Source organism: Drosophila albomicans, chromosome 3, assembly GCF_009650485.2.
Source record: "Drosophila albomicans strain 15112-1751.03 chromosome 3, ASM965048v2, whole genome shotgun sequence".
In the NCBI taxonomy this organism is placed as follows: Eukaryota; Metazoa; Arthropoda; class Insecta; order Diptera; family Drosophilidae; genus Drosophila; species Drosophila albomicans.
Window position 1 is genome coordinate 13,811,541 of NC_047629.2, and position 16,324 is coordinate 13,827,864.

Sequence of the window (16,324 nt, forward strand, 5' to 3'; positions counted from 1 at the left end):
TGAAATTACATTTAGAAACTATTCGTAGTTTAGGTTTTTAGAGTAAACAAACCTTTCATGCGTCGCCATTGCTCTTTGAGGCGATTGCAGGTGCGATCGGTGCCAAATTGATTGGAGAACTTCTGGTGTATGATCTTCCAGGCCTTGTTCTTGACGGCAGTGAGGCCAGCATCGAGCCGTTTGTTCTCAATGATGCGCATATCCTTGCGGCACAGATCCAGCAAGTATTTCTTCTCCTGATGATTCCAGTTCTGTGTGCGTTCGCGCTTCTTGTACATGTTCATCGACGGACTGTTCATGTACTGTGTCATCTCTGTGGGCGAAGAATGCATTGTTAAATATAATAAAAACAAGTAAGAAAGCTAAAGTCGAGTGTGCTCGACTGTAAGAAACTCGCTACTCAGTTTAAATAAAAGCAAAACAGTGCGATATTAAGTTTATAATATACCTAAATAATATGTCGCAAATATATACCAAAGGCTATATTTGGTATGTTGATATAGTACTATATTCAAAATATACAATAGACTACTAAAATGTACCAGGTTGTCAACCAAAGTAAGCTTTTTCCATGCAAAGACATTTCTTAAATAACTTCTACATTTTTTATCTGATCTGATCATAAAGCCTATTATTATTATTATTGTATGCACTAGATATCGCGACTCTAGCTCCAAAATTATGTTTGTTATTCGATTTTTGTCAATTTGTTGGGGCGGATGTAGGCGTGGCAACAATTTGAAACAAACTTGATCTGCGTGTATACTTAACTAATAAGTGCTGTAGAAAAAAATTATTTGTCTCTTATAGTCTTTGAGATTTAGGTGTTTATACGGACGGACGGACAGACAGACGGACATGGCTGTATCGTCTCGCTACTTAATGGGATTTGCCTGTTCATTGCGGCACAAAGGTATAATACCCTATGGGTAGCGGGTAAAGAAATATTTTAGGCTCTCAACTTACCTTGCTTTAAATCGACACCCTCCAGCAAATTGTGGTTGGTGCTTTGCCAGTTGGCGGCTATTTTCATAAAAGCCTCCAGATCGTTGGCTGTGTACTGTTTGTTCACCTGCAAGCAAAGAAAAGAATAGTTGTTGAGTTGGAGTTTATTACTACGCATTATTCTCATTCTAATTCTCGCATCCTTTACCTTTTCCCACTCCCATTTTTGGGTCTTAAATCTGAGTGTTTTGCGAGCTACTTTCGCATGCAAAACTTGTACGCTTTTGAGACTTTAAGACGCACTTGAAGATTCATTGAACCTAAGTTTCGACATCAATTCCACACATCAATAAACATTTACCAGCAATAAGAGCAACAAAAAAAAAGAAACCCATAACAAAAGGATTCAAATTTTGTTTCTCTCGCTCAGCTGTGTGTTTTTTTAAAGCTTTTGTTTTTGTGGTTGAATTCTGACATCGACTGACATTGTCTGATATGGTGGCAATATGCGGCCACATTAATTGATTTTCAATTAGCCAACAGACAGCCAGCAGTTGCCCCTCCCCCTCTCCATCCCCCACTAAAGGGGAGCATTATAAATGTTTGCAGGCCATTTTGAAATGGGCTAAGGAATTGTGAATAACAATGGCTCGAATGCATTTGTATAAAATGAATAAAAAATTATGAAATTAAGAACACTCACAAACACACAGCTGCCGACATTTTGCTGCCTGCTCACTCTTCTATGTCTGTGTGACTGAGTGTGTGTGTGTGTGTGTGTGTGTGTGTGTATCTGAGGGGCGATCAAACGTCGCACTGACAGCCAATTATATTAAGATCGCATACACTCGAATACACTCGTATAAATTCTTCATAATCGGGTACATATACTTTTGCACAAGCCTTTAAGCATGTATTTGTTCTCTGCACATTGGTCTGAAGCATACTGACAACTTCAATCAAAAGCATTGTCAATATTTAACGAGCTATATGCTAAAAATAGTAGAATTTATTATTGTGTATTATTATTTTGTTTTGCATTTCTGTGAAGTCAAAATCCTATTAACAAAGTTAATTTATTCCTTTTAATATTGCTTGTAATCAAATTTTGTTTAAAAACTTTTTGCTTTATAAGAAATAAGTTCTCGTAACAATTTCGAGAGAAAAGAAAACATTAAAATGTGATTTAGAAGCATACTTTTGTTATCAGCAAGCGTATTAAAACTGCGCATTTCAATTGCCAAATATAAATTTAAAATTGTATTATAATTGTGATTAGCAATTCTGTGAAGTTCGAATTCCTTTATTATTATTATTATATTGCTCCATTACCTTTGATTAAAATAATAAAAGAACTGAATAAAATATGGAGTACAGCATAAATCTTTTATCAAGAACTAACACAAACATTGCAATTCCTTATAACTTTTTGGGATCATTTGTTTTCCATTTGATAAATGAGTTCGTTAACAATAAACTTTGCCCCACTGTGAACGCCGCTGGCGCTGGCACAAATCGTCAATCTTTAAGTACGTTTTATTGTGCTTTATTTAATTTCATTTCATTTCGATTTTTCAGCTCGCTGCTCTGTCCCCCCTTCTACTTATCCATTTGCCCCTCCACGCCCCGTAGAGCCGACAACCCCTCCGGGCACCCAGAAACACCCGCGCACACAACACACAAAACTTCTCTCTTAACGCTGCTCCATCGCCATGTGTTCAATATTTTTATGCCGTATCTGATTTACAATTTGCATGTATGAAGGAATGTTTCAATGGATGTGTATGAGTATATTTAATGGGTATATATATACGAATACGAATACGAATACAAATACGAGCACGAGCAGTATAATGAATGTACTATATACATACTTGTACATTAGGGAGCGAAACTTAGTCATTGAGCGAACGACGCTAAATTATTATGACGATTACGACAATAATAATAATGTGGATGATGATGACGATGATAATGATGATTATTATTATTTACTACATATATTTATTAACAGTTGGTAATTATTGTGTATAATATGGCAATACTTTAGTCAAGAATTGTGCTCTTTGAATCTCATTCCTGCGGGATTCATTTAAATGCATTTCAGATATTGGGGCGTGGCTTAGACAATTGTTGAATAGGATCTGCGATAGGATTGATTGACAATTGACAAATTCAACTGAATGCTGAGCAAATGCAATCTTTATAATAAAAGTCCTTTACACTTTTCATATAATAAATTTTTTCGATTTTAGAGATAGCTGAAAATGTAGTCTTGAATAAAGCTGTAATCAATATTTTGAGAAAGATCTCTAAGCAGAAGTTTGGTAACTAAAACTTTGTAGAAAATACTTTTCATATTCTAATTTCTTAATTTTTACATTAATTTATGATATATGAATATTTTATTTAAAATATCATAAAATTTGTAATTCAACTATTTTATTGCATACATTTTTTTGTTATTTTTCTGAATGTCGACTTTAAACGAATGAAAAAGAAACATTGAAAAGAAGATTTGTTTATTACTAAACAAAATATTTCTTTATTTTCTAGTCGAGTCCTTTTAAACTCTCTCTAAACATTATCTGTTGGTGTATTGTGCTATACAAGATTTTATTTTATTTTTCGGCATACTTTCTAAATAATATATCCGTGTAATATTTGTTGTAGTTCGACACTTGGAATATTTGGCAGTGAACACGCGGGCTCTCACGTCAATAACAACTCGAAATGAAACGTTTATTATAAAAATAATCATTCCAATCAATTGTGACCATTAAGCATTGAAATTAGACAACAACAGAAACTGGTTTATAGCAAGCATATAGTATTATTCCATGTTGTGGTTGTTTGTGCTGCCTTTTTAATATTAAAACCAAAAATAATTATTGCTAGTGCTTTACAATTTGTGTGTGGAACCTACACACACACACACACACTCACTCAATATGCGGCGACAAAATATGTGTGTTAACCTTGTGCCTTAAAATAAAGCACAGCATTGTGAGAGGGCCCACAACAAGCAGCAGCAGCAACCGAAAATCAGTTAGTAACTGTTTGAGTGTGTGTGTGAGAGTTGTGTGTGAGTGTGAGTCAAGAGTAATTACGACAAATTAACAAAGTTATTGTGTGTACATACACACATTTCTCAGTCCGACCGTCTGCTTAGTACAGTGAACTATTTTTTGTCAAAGACGTGTTTAAAGCCCTGTTATAGTTGAGTTCAGGCTTGTTGAACATCTTTTTTATATATTTTTGGGAAGTTTTATAGGGCCCCATATATAAGTACAGCTACAGTGGCTAAGAGGGCAGCTGGCAGACACAGTCATCATGCATATATTTATTTAGGCACTAGAGTACGTGAACTGGAATCATTAAACTCTGTGCGGCACTTGAATAATGATCTTACAGATTCGAGGAAATTACTTCAGCCACAAAGAATTCGATACACATTACTTGAAGGGGGGGAGGAGAAAAAGGTTCCCGACTTACTAAAATTTAAATTTAACCTTCACTCGACTTCCATTAAAATGAATTACAACAAATTGTTACGGGGCAACTTTTTTTTTATTGGATTTTCTGTGTGTTTCTTTCTTCGGCTAGCTGGCAGCATAAATTTATGTTTTATTATAATTACCAAAAAAAAAAAGGAAAAAGAAGAGAAGAAATACTAAAAAATCAAAAAACTGAAATGTCATCGAACGTTCAAGTGGGGTAAAAAGCCGTGGAAACCCAAAAAATCATACGCTACAATTGGAACGGAGATTCGAACTGAAATTGGGAATGCCGCAATGCTCTCGCTCTCTCTCTCTCTCTCTCTCTGTCTTTCTCAATATATTCGCTGTCTCTGTCTGGTTCTCTGGATGAATTCAAGTGGCATCGAGCATTGATTTGTATAGTGTTTATTGTTCTAACGTCGCAATATTCCCATTCCCATTTGCCTCTCGGCTTAAGTGGCAGAGAGTGCTGTGGCATGCCTCTGTCTCTGACTCTGCCTCTGCCTCTCTACCCTTTTTAAGTACTCCACACATACATTCTCTACTTAACATATGCATTTTTATTATTATTGTACACATTTCTATTCATATTCCCATATAGTATGTACTTTGTAAGTATAACTCGAACAATTTTGTTATAATTTGGACAAAAGTCGACGACGTCGCAGCTGACGGAAATTGACTCATGGCTGGCGAATTATGCTCCAGGTGTGCATGACACTGGCGCTGCCAACAACAAATTTATTAGAAATAGCTCCAAACACACACACACTCGCACACACTCATACAGGCGACTTATGCAAACAAATAAACTAATTTCATGACGCACACGCGCGCGCCTGCGCAGTTGGTTCAACTGTTGTCGTCGTCGTCGTCGTGTGCTACTTACAATTGTAACTAGCTAAAAAAAAAAATGAAATAAAAAAACAACTAAGATTTTTTTTTTTTACCAAACGTGCCTTTGTTTACTTCCCAGCTCAGACCTGGCCTACACCCAAAAAAAAAAAAAAAAAAAAAAAAAAAAAAAGAAAAAAAAAACAGAAAAAAATGCTGGAAAAAGCGTCGCGCGTCGCGAGTTCAGTGACATTTTTTTCTATTTCATTTTTGTTGTACTCTACAAAAAAGTCCTTTAGCTAGACTAGTTAATGTGTAAAGACACTAATTTAAATTGAATGCAATATTTGTTAAACGGAAAACGGAACTAAAAGTTTATCTTTTTCAATATGGAATTTCACACTAATTATAAAAAAAGTTAAGGAATATTTAACATTCATTTTAAATAAATGATTACAAATATAAATAAATATATAGTACAAATAGTACATCATTTGTTTTGCATTTAACTGCATTTAAAAAAATTCTTAGAAAATACTTAATTTTGAACGCATTTTCAATGAACCATTAACCAATATTAATTGCTTGAAATTATTGTCATAAACTGACTAAAATGTTGTAGCAATTAAGTAATTGCGAGTAAATGTTAAAATGCTAATTAAATACTTTGCAATTATTTAAATTTCTCAATTAACTATGTCTAATGAACTTTTATATTTGTAATTTCATTAGAAATAGTTAGAAAATATTTATTGTTTAATTTTATCCATGTTTCCTAAAGAAAATTTAGTAAACATTAGAAGAAATGTTTTCTCATAATATAAGGATTATTTTTGAAAATGTTGTCAGCATTTTTCTATATATTTTTCAAATTATTTCATTTTTGATCAACTATATTCGTCAAACTTTAATGTATTATCCAACAAGAAGTAAAGCGAGCGAAGTTATTTGGAATTATGCATATATTATCATATGTAAATCAATGTTTAACTACTATATTAATGAAGATTATTTATGTAAAAAGCGTTACATAAATCTATTACTTTTATATATTGATGATACCTCCATATTTTAATATGTATTAAAGCAACATTTTCCAATTATCGACAAGCATTTCTTTTTGGCAAGCGTATTCAAAGTTCGCCTATACACAAAATGCCTGCAACTTCTTTTTATGCGCCGTTGTTGTTGTTGTTCGTTGTTCTTGTAATTCGTTTTTGTTGTCTGTGACAATTGTTGAGGCATCGACTGTAAAGTTGAACTGCGCATGCGTAGGTACAACTTACTAAATTATTGGGTTGTGTTTCATTAGTCAGCCCACATCGCGGGACGTGAGAAGGGGGGAGGGGGGAGATTTGGATGGGGAATCTGAATCTAAATCGGAGACGCGGAATTGGGCTGGGATTTTGGGTTCGGTTGCAGCTGGCAAAGAGTTGGCAAGAGTTTGGCCAAGTGTGCGCATACTTTTCAATCAGACTGTGCTGCGCTGCGTTGTTGTTGTCTGTTGTTGTTGTTTGACTGTTGTTTCTGTGGTGTCGCCGTGACAGCTGCAGAGATATCGGCAAGCCAAATGGATTACCTATGCCATGGAGTCCAAGTCGGAATCGAAGTTGTAGTCTAACTATATACATATGTGTGTTCCTATAGCTCACTCAATGACTGACTGACTGACGGACTGACTGACTATCGCCATCTCAATCGGCCTGGAAACAAATGGAGCAGCTCGCATTTGAATAGTCATTATGTGGTTAAGACTCGCATTCGTATTCGTATTCGTATTTGTACACTCATATCTTTATATCCATTGTACTTTTATGCGTACTCAGTCTATCTGTCTGTCTGTCTGTCTGTCCGTGACTTTCTTTGGCCCGCTCACACACACCCTAAACATGGCTGACAAGTTCATTACACCGAACCCAGACGAGCTATGAGCTCGAAGCTCTCACAATTCAATGGTTCACCCTCCTCCTGCCTCCCATATATGGTTAAAGTCGATTGTTATTGTTTTACGAGTTCGTTGTGGGAGTTCACTAAGCATGGGAGGAGGAGTGTTCAGAGAGGGGGAGGGGAAGGGGGAGGAGTGCCTCCAAATGTTATATGCTAGTCATAACTAATTGGAAAGTCATCTGCAATTGATTTGTCCCATTCTAAATGAGCTATTAAATCAATCAACTGAATCACAGTTTGTCTTAAAGCTCTCAATTCAATTCGATTTGAATTTAAATTCTATGCTAAGAACTCTCAACTTGCAATTTTTGATGTGCAATTTATTTTATTTCATTTTGTGTGCAAGTTTTGTTTGGGAAATGTCCAGCGCACATTTGTGTGTGTTATCTCTTCTAGTTGAGAGTTTAGTTTTCATTGTCTGTGTTTTTGCGGAAAGTTGGTTTTTTGGACATTGGCAGGCTCATTGTCAGCTGCTTGCGCCGCCACCCACACAACAACATAACTCATTTCAGTCAACTCCCCCCTTTTCTCTTTCCCCTTCCTCTCTGAAGCGGTTGCCTCCAATTGCTGACTGGCATTTGAACATTTTTCGTAGCTGCCACTTTTGAATTTCTATACAAAAGTTTCTTTAATTGTTTATAACTTGAGAGTGTGTCTGTCTCTGTGTCTGTATGTGTCTGTGTTAAGTTGAGATATTTTTTGATGTGGGTTAACATTTCTTTAAGCATTTCACTTGGTCTCCAACTCTTACTCGAGACAATTCTAAGACCCAAAAGCAAACTCTACATACACACAACAATATTCGTTAGTCATTTTTTCAAAAATTCATTTGAATATTGAGACTTATTGTTGCTTGCCACAAACATACATAGATGTATGTGTATAAGTATGTGTGTGTGTATCTAATTTCTTTTTGTACTTGGCAGTTGCTGCTGTAGCATTTTATAATCGCATCAAGTCATGATTACGCTATGACTTTATGCTTCTTAGACTTTAAAGTAAATGTGTGTGTATGTGTGTGTGAGCTGTCTCTGTATGAGTGTGTGTGTGTGTGTGTGTGTAGGCACTTGAAGGCGTTCAAATAATTTCTGGTTCCATTTAACTTGGACTTAAGAAACGAAAACTGAAACGCTTCAAACGACGAAACTACTTACAAATGAAATGAAAGAAAGCCTCAAATTCTTGTCCCTTCCTTTCCCCTCCTCCTCCTGCCCTGCTCTCAGCCATGTGGTTACAGATTTAAGTTATTTTTTTCAAGTTATTGTTATTGCTGGCTGTTCTTTACTTTTTTTTTCTCTTTTTGGCATTAATTGTTCCATGCGCCGAATCTAAGATTGATTGAACGAGTTCAACGAACCCAATGTAAATCATTATGATTACTCCGAAGAACGAGTTAGAATGCAATGATTAAACGAGTGAACGAGAGAATATCTTTTATCCAGAGTAGATATATGTCGAATGAAATTGTGCCGCATTCTGAATACTGAATACTGAATACTAAACACTCATTTGAATTGGCCAGCCAATGCGATACTACTTCGACTATATATACTACTAATACACAACTGTGAATCGTATTGAATCGACTCGAGTCGAATCGAATCGAATCGAGTCGAGTCGTAGCCACGCCCAGTGGCTGCCATGTCATGTCGCAATGCGCAATAATAATTACAAATGATCAGATGTCAATTTTTCGTGGCAATATTTGCTTTTTACAGCCACAGACACAGACACACACAGCTCCCGACTCTCAAGTAATCGCTCCCTTCTCCCTCACTCCCTCGCTTCCCTTTTGGCGTTGTTTTTAAACAAATGAAATTTATTGTTAACGGTTAGTGACCCGAATTACACGTATCGCTTATTTATATCTATCTCTCAGAGACCAGAGACCAGAGCGCACAAAACTCTATAAAGCCAAAGCAGGCGATCAGCAACGTATCGACGATGACTTCGTTGCTATGTGTGTGTGTGTGTGTGTGTGTGTGTGTGTGTGTGTGTGTGTGTGTGTGTGTGTGTGTGTGTGTGTGTGTGTGTGTGTGTGTGTGTGGCATGTGTCTTTAAGTAGCATACACACACACACAGTAGACTGACTCAATGACTGACTGACTGACTGAATGTCTGACTTGCTGCTTAGCTTTAAGCGTTTTAATTGCGCCAAACGCCGCCTACAAAGCGAAGACGCAGCTCAGCTCAGTTCAGATAATGTATCTTTGTATCTGATCTTAATGTGCACACACACACACAGCTTCTCACTCTACTGCTGTACAGCACACACAAATACAACAACAACAATCATGTATGTATGTTGATGTATCGCTTGTGTAGCAAGCCTACAGAGATCGAACAGCTTCAATTAGTTAGCACACCAAGTCACAAGCTCCGAACTTTGAATTACTTTTGCTTCACAGAGTATCCACTTAAAACTATACAAAGATCAATGCAGCACATTTTTAAAGTAAATGAATGTGTTTTTCACATAAAATATTTAAGAAAACAATAAACTTTATACTGCATATGGAAATAAAACTCTTTTATGATTGTCAACAAAATTTTAAAATGAATATATTAAAGACTTTCGTTTTTAGTAGTCTAATTACTTAAGTGAAATATTAAACAATATTTTTTATAATATTTAAATTTACTAAATACATATTTAAAACTACAATTTAAATAGAATATGATCAGTAATTTGTTTATTAATATTCAGCTGCACTTAAAACATACGAAACTGTATGTTGAGCTTATATTTTGTTTCATTCTTTAAAAAACGAACAGTTTCAATTATAGAACTTTCTTTAATATTAAAAACAGAATTCGTGAATTTCATTTATTTATTAGGAAATAAACCAATTTAAGCAAATATTAAGAGCAGAGTTCCTGAAAATTTAAATTTCATTCAACCTCCCAAAAAAAAAACAATTCTAAACTCAGACTTAAGTCTCATTTTAAAAGCAGAGTTCCTGAAATTTCAAAGACATGACTATACAAAAAAAATACTGCCTATGTTCCTCATTTCATAAAACTACTCTCAACTCAAATTCCTCAAAAACTCAATAGTTGTCGATCAAGCAAATCTTTCAATTATTTATTTTTATAGCTAATTGAATTTGTCAGAATTTGTACTCAAATTTTCCTTTTCATGCGCAAAGAAGAAGAATGCATTTCCCCTGCGTAGAGTGCGTATCTTTTGTTGGGTCTTAAGAGTTATGCAATGCATTAATTGAAATGCAAGTTGAGTTTCATTTTAATGGAAAAGCAGACACGCATATTTGTTAGAGCCTCTCAGTCACTCACTCTCTCTCTCTCTCTCTCTCCTTTAACACCAATACCAATAAAACACACACGCACTCGCACACTCACGCATCAGATACAGAGTATCTTTGTAGCTGTATCTTTTGGCCTTTGCATTGTTATTGTTGTTGTTGTTGTGCACAATTGCCACTCACGTTGTTGCGCCCTGTGACAAACAGCGAACTGAGTTCTTTGCTGTTGTTGTTGATTTTGTGTTTTTCTTTATGACTTTGCACGTACGCATTTTGGCTTTTCCTTTTTGCTATTCAAATTTATAAAAAAAAAAAGCAAAGAACAAAAATCGGCGAGTACAAAAATGCTGTTTAAATCCCGCTTTGGAGTTCTAATGCTCACTTCCCATGCAACGTCACATTGTGTCAAATCGTAGCAAATTTATAAATGCGGCAGCTGGCGACTTGTTGCACATTCTTCAACTGCTGCCGCGCTTATCGCCAATGTATTTCACAGATATTGTATCTACACATGTACTTTACATACATACATATCATACGTATATATGAATTGAATGTAAGTATGTTGGAAGCAAGTATCTATCTATGTTATACATATGTTCTGCTTTCGAGCTTTTGCAATCGCAATTTAAATGTTGATTTAGGCGTGTTTTTTAATGGCTTATCAGTCGTCGGCGTCGGGCGGCTAAAACCCAAAGAGAAATTAATTTAAATGCGCCCCTCAAATGGCATAAAATACTCGTTGAAATTGTTTAATTATGAGCCCAACACAACACATAACGACAATGCCAAAGCAAATGTGTTAACTAATTCTAGGCAATTGCCTCGAGTTGATAATCAACAAGAATAACAACAAAATAAAAGCTAAAAACAAACGCGCCCCTTTTGCCAATGTGACGCCTTTTGCTTTAGCTTCGTCTTCGGCTTCGTCTTCGTCTTTGGCTTCTGCTTCTGCTTCACAATTCTGACTCGATATCATGTCTCTTCTCTTATACCCTTTCCGAGTACTTTGCTTACTGCGTTCTGCTTGGGTAGCTCCATTTAACTGCCTTTAATTAACTCAAATATGCCATAAGCTCAGCTCATCGTCACACTCACACACACACACTTACATATGATTGCTACAAATTTAATGCGTAAATTGTTTAAACATAATTTGTGCTAAGTTGTCAGCTTGTCAGTTGATAAAAGCGTAGCTTAACTGATACTGAAGAGGGTTATTGAAAAGTATTTACATTACTAAAATGAAACTAAAGGTACTTTCAAATATTTGTAGAATATTTTGTAAAGTTAAATTACTTCTCATTTGTATATTTTAAATACAATTTAAAATTGATTTGTAAGCTATAAAACTTATAAAGGTTGTCACAGTTTTTGACAGACACTTTTGCAGCTCTTAAATTTCCAATTCGTAATTAAATAAAACTATACCTTTTTTATAGTTGTGATTTATAAATCGAATATGAGGAATATTCTTTAAAAAGATTGCAGAAGCCTTAGACAGTTACTAAAATATATTTGTTGAACCTAAAGTTCTATAAAATTAGACTCCTCACTTGCTAAATTAATTTAAAGAGACTCAATGAAAATGAATTCCCAACAAAACTTTCAAATTAACACTTCCAATTCCAAGATATGGCTGATTTTTAATATAACTTATAACATTAGGCAGATACTTCTGCAGCCGAAAACTGAATTGAAAAGATTCTATACAATGTAAGGCTCTAATCATAAGTTTTACATTAAAGTAATTAATTATTATTGAATTTTCCAATTCGTATTTCAGGCTGATTCCAAGGATATTGATTGCAAAAGTCTTTATTCTTCAGTATTCAAAATATACTTCTCCAACTAAAAATTAATCTAAAATATACTTTTCAAACTCTGAATTGATGTTAAGAGATTCTTTAAATGAATCAGCTCAAACATAATTATCAAATTAGTCGAATTTATTAATTAATCGACACTTTAACCAACACTGCCTTAAGTATGATTTAATTATGTTAAACTTTTCATCAGAAAATCAAAATTCAATTCCAAAAATTCTATAAAATTGAGTATACTTAGGATAATTTCCAAATTTCCAAACCTCTTTGAAGTATGATAAATTATTAATTCTGTGAAAATGTTCCCCAAATACTCAAGTTATCTATGCTTGAACATAAATTCAAAGTATTGGCAAGAAATAAAAAGCATCTTTTAGTTGATGACCTCGCCAAAAAGTGTTCAGGTAACTAGAGCGGATGTGATGCATTTGCATTTAAATATATAAACAAGGTTTAAATTTTAATTAGCCGCAAGAATCAATGCAAACGTCTTGTTAAATAAATTTACACAAGTTCTTCTTTTTCTTCCCCCGATTTCCGAGTATGTGAATGTGAGTGTGAGTGTGACTAGGTGTAGTCATATCTAGATAGCGTGTTATACAATAATTGTGTCGCTTATCGAACTAAATAAATATTAAATTGTAATTAAAGTCATGCGAGTGATTTTCGGCTTTTCATTCTCATTCTCATTCTGTGTGTGTGTTGCCAGTCAACAAATAAATAAAGTACCTGGGCCTGGTCGGTGGTAATTGCGTTTATCTACGATATTATGCGACGACTGTTGTTTCATTTGGTTGGGTTGGTAAAACGTAATTGACAAATAAGTCGAAAAGACTTTCCTAGCATTAGGTCAACGGGAATTTAATTGCTAATTGCATCGTTTATTGGTGTTAGGGAGCGAAGGCTTTAAACTCGACTAAAGAAAACTAAATAAGACCGTTGATAGATAGCCTTAATTAAGTTGTCATTACACAAACACAAACACACACAAATGACACATTGAACAGTGCCTCAGATTTGAATCGATTTGACTGTGCCGCCGACAGTAGCTGCTAAAAACTATTGGCCCGATTCTTGAGACTTGTGACTTGCTGCGATTTGATTCTTGATTCCTTTCCAGGCTGACACACGGCATTGGCGCGCTCCGTTGGTCTGGAAACTCATATTTAAATTCGCAAAATATTTTTGCAAGCCAATAAAAGCAATAACAACAACCACAGCAACAGCAACAACAGCAACAAATAACTTAAACAACATGCAACAAATTGCGCGAGTTTTTGGGACACACAGCTTGCAACATTTTTGCGGTGCACACCTGGAGAGACACACACACATACACACATACACTAAGAGTATCTAGAATCTAGCCGCAGTCGCAGTTGCAGTTGCAGTTGGAGTCACAATCACAGTCTGCGGCCTGGCAACAACAATGCCAACCAAGGGGCAACAAATCTGCAGATAGCAACAAAAAGTATAAAATAAAGACTTAGCTGACAACTGGGCAGCAGCCGGGCAACTGGCAACTGGCAACAGCCAAACAGCAGCAGCCAACAGCAACAGCAGCCAACGACGCCAACGCCAACATCGACTCTTTCTCTCTCTCTCTCTCTTCCGCTCCTCGCTCTTTCGTTCTCTCTTTTCGCCTTCATCTGCGTCTGCGCGCCTTTAGTTGCTCTCCTTCTTCCACGTGCCATTTTATTTGGCCTGTTGCCTGCTGTCTGCCTTTTGCTCTGCTTCCTCTTTCTCTTCGACTTCTACTTCTACTTGAACATTGGCCTTGCTTTGCAGCTCCTTTTGTTTTTAATACCCGGCAAAGTATTGTTTAATCTCATATCTCAGCTTATCGAAAGGACCTCTGTTTAAATTTGTAATACAACATCTTTTTTGAAAAGGGAAACAGCTGCAAGATTTCAATGCTTCTATTTCAAATAAAATCTATTTTAATCTCTTCACTTTGTATTTTTAATATGCCTGTGATTTAAATGTTTGCAAAATACGAGGAATTGTCATGGTCAGCAGCATTAAAACGATTTGCTGTCCAGCTTAAAATATCTTAAAGATGCAAAAGTTGATGAAAGAATTAAATAATATTTTAAATATGATGTTAAACATCAGAATATTATACATGAATTTATGATTTTTAGCAAATTAAATTACGCTATTCCGATGTTATAATATATATTATGAAATTTTATTTTGGTATTTATTTATGTTGAAAGAAATATTGAATTTTTAATTTCGAATCTTGATTATATATGAATTTATGATCTTTAGCAAATTAAATTACTCTATTCCGATGTTATAATATATATTTCGAAATTTTATTATTATTTTCATTATGAATTCCATTTATGTTAAAATAAAAAATTTAATCTTAAATTTCGAATTTTGATTATACATGAATTTATGATTTCTAGCAAATTAAATGACGCTACTCCGATGTTATAATTTATATTTAGATTTTTTCATTATGAATCCCACTTATATTTAATTTTTCATTTTAAATTTTAATAATAGATTTAGTTTAATTTTATGCAATGTTCCACTTCTGTTTAACTACATTTTCCACTTTAATTTTGGCATTTTACTTTAATTTTACGATCATACAATTTTTTATAACTAATAAAACTGAAGATCAAAAAGAAGCTCTTTGTTGTCATAAACATAAATGTAAAAGAACAATGAATGCAAAGTTAAAAATAAAAAAGATTTGCACACATTTATATTTGCTTCCCTTTCTCAAGTGTTATGTTTTATATTTAGGTTAATATAACTTTTGTCTCGCCGAATGCAGTTCGGGTATTTGGCAGTCGCACAACTTTGCTGCACATTTTGTGAGTTAATTTTTCCGTTCTGGTTGTATTCGGTTTTTAGCCCTCTCCCAGCTATTATGCGCAAGTGTGACGCATGAATCATAGCAATTTATTTTGCTAGTTGTTGCTGTTGTTGTTGTTATTATTTCTGTGCCATTTGCTCTGAAAGTCATGCGCTTTAAATTTTAATAAATTAATAATTTGTGTTCGTATGTATTTTGTTTGCTTGCTTTTGCTTTTTTCTCAGTCGTTTGTTGGGTGGGTGACTGATCAGGGGCGAAAAATGTTCAATGCCTTCACAATAATTGTACAGTTTTTAATTCTCTAATATGCATTTCGAATTTTCGCAATAAAAACAAACTAGGTAGCAAATGTTCTAGAAATAAGCAACCGAAATAGTTGACTGAATTTTTTGGTTTTTTTTTCGGTTACCTAATCGAATACGAATACCCAAATCAACTGTCAAACGTTAAATTAGTGGATGAGTTGAGTTGAGTTCTGCATCTATTGTTGGGTGTGTTTTATTAAGTCAATGCCAAATGATGTTCGTAGAGAAGCGTTGCAAAAACGGAATTCAGCTTAAAAAATGCTGACGACATTTTTAATCCTAAAATTGAGACTAAAACGCTTCACAAAACAGCAACAACAATGAAAAGGGAAACGAAAAACGAAACGCAGATTTATGTGCAGTTCTCAAGGTGGGGGAGTTGCTTTGCTTTAGCTGAGATCTGACGAAATGCTTCTTCACATACCTGAGAGAAGAGTTCGTGCGATCGCAAAGCCAAAGCATATTAAAGATTCTCCCCCATACAGAAAACAAAAACATATAAACTGTAACTGAAATCGTATATACAATAAGGTGACTCTATATGTGTGTATGTGTAATCAAGATTAGGTTTTAATAATTCAAAGTGAGTCGCACGAGGGATTAGCTGAGAAACGAGTCTAAATGTGCAGACGGAGACGTCGACGACGACTTCAAGTAAAAACAGAAATCATGTTACTTTTTGACAAATTCGAAAGAAATTAAACACACTCAATGCCAGCCAGGGTGTGTGTGTGTGTGTGTGTGTGCGAGTATCTGTGTATCTGTGAGATACGAAAGGAAGTGGCAATGCGCACGCGGCTCGTAGCGCTATTAAAATACAGAACACACCCAAAAATATTTTAACGACAGTCAAAGAAACAAAAACAAA

At 34.9% G+C, this 16,324-nt stretch overlaps 1 protein-coding gene across 3 annotated transcripts in view; it reads right to left on the reverse strand.

Annotated features, from left to right (window-relative positions):
- The window catches only part of LOC117568554 (serine/threonine-protein kinase pakD), a 48,594-nt gene that overhangs the window by 2,312 nt on the left and 29,958 nt on the right, over window positions 1–16,324 (reverse strand). For all 3 annotated transcript variants that reach the window (XM_034249274.2, XM_034249276.2, XM_034249275.2), the window contains exons 2-3: window positions 967–1,072; window positions 53–313 (exon numbers count right to left, since the gene is read on the reverse strand). In XM_034249274.2, the coding sequence (XP_034105165.1) occupies window positions 53–313; window positions 967–1,072 (367 nt within the window). The remainder of the gene's footprint in view (window positions 1–52; window positions 314–966; window positions 1,073–16,324) is intronic.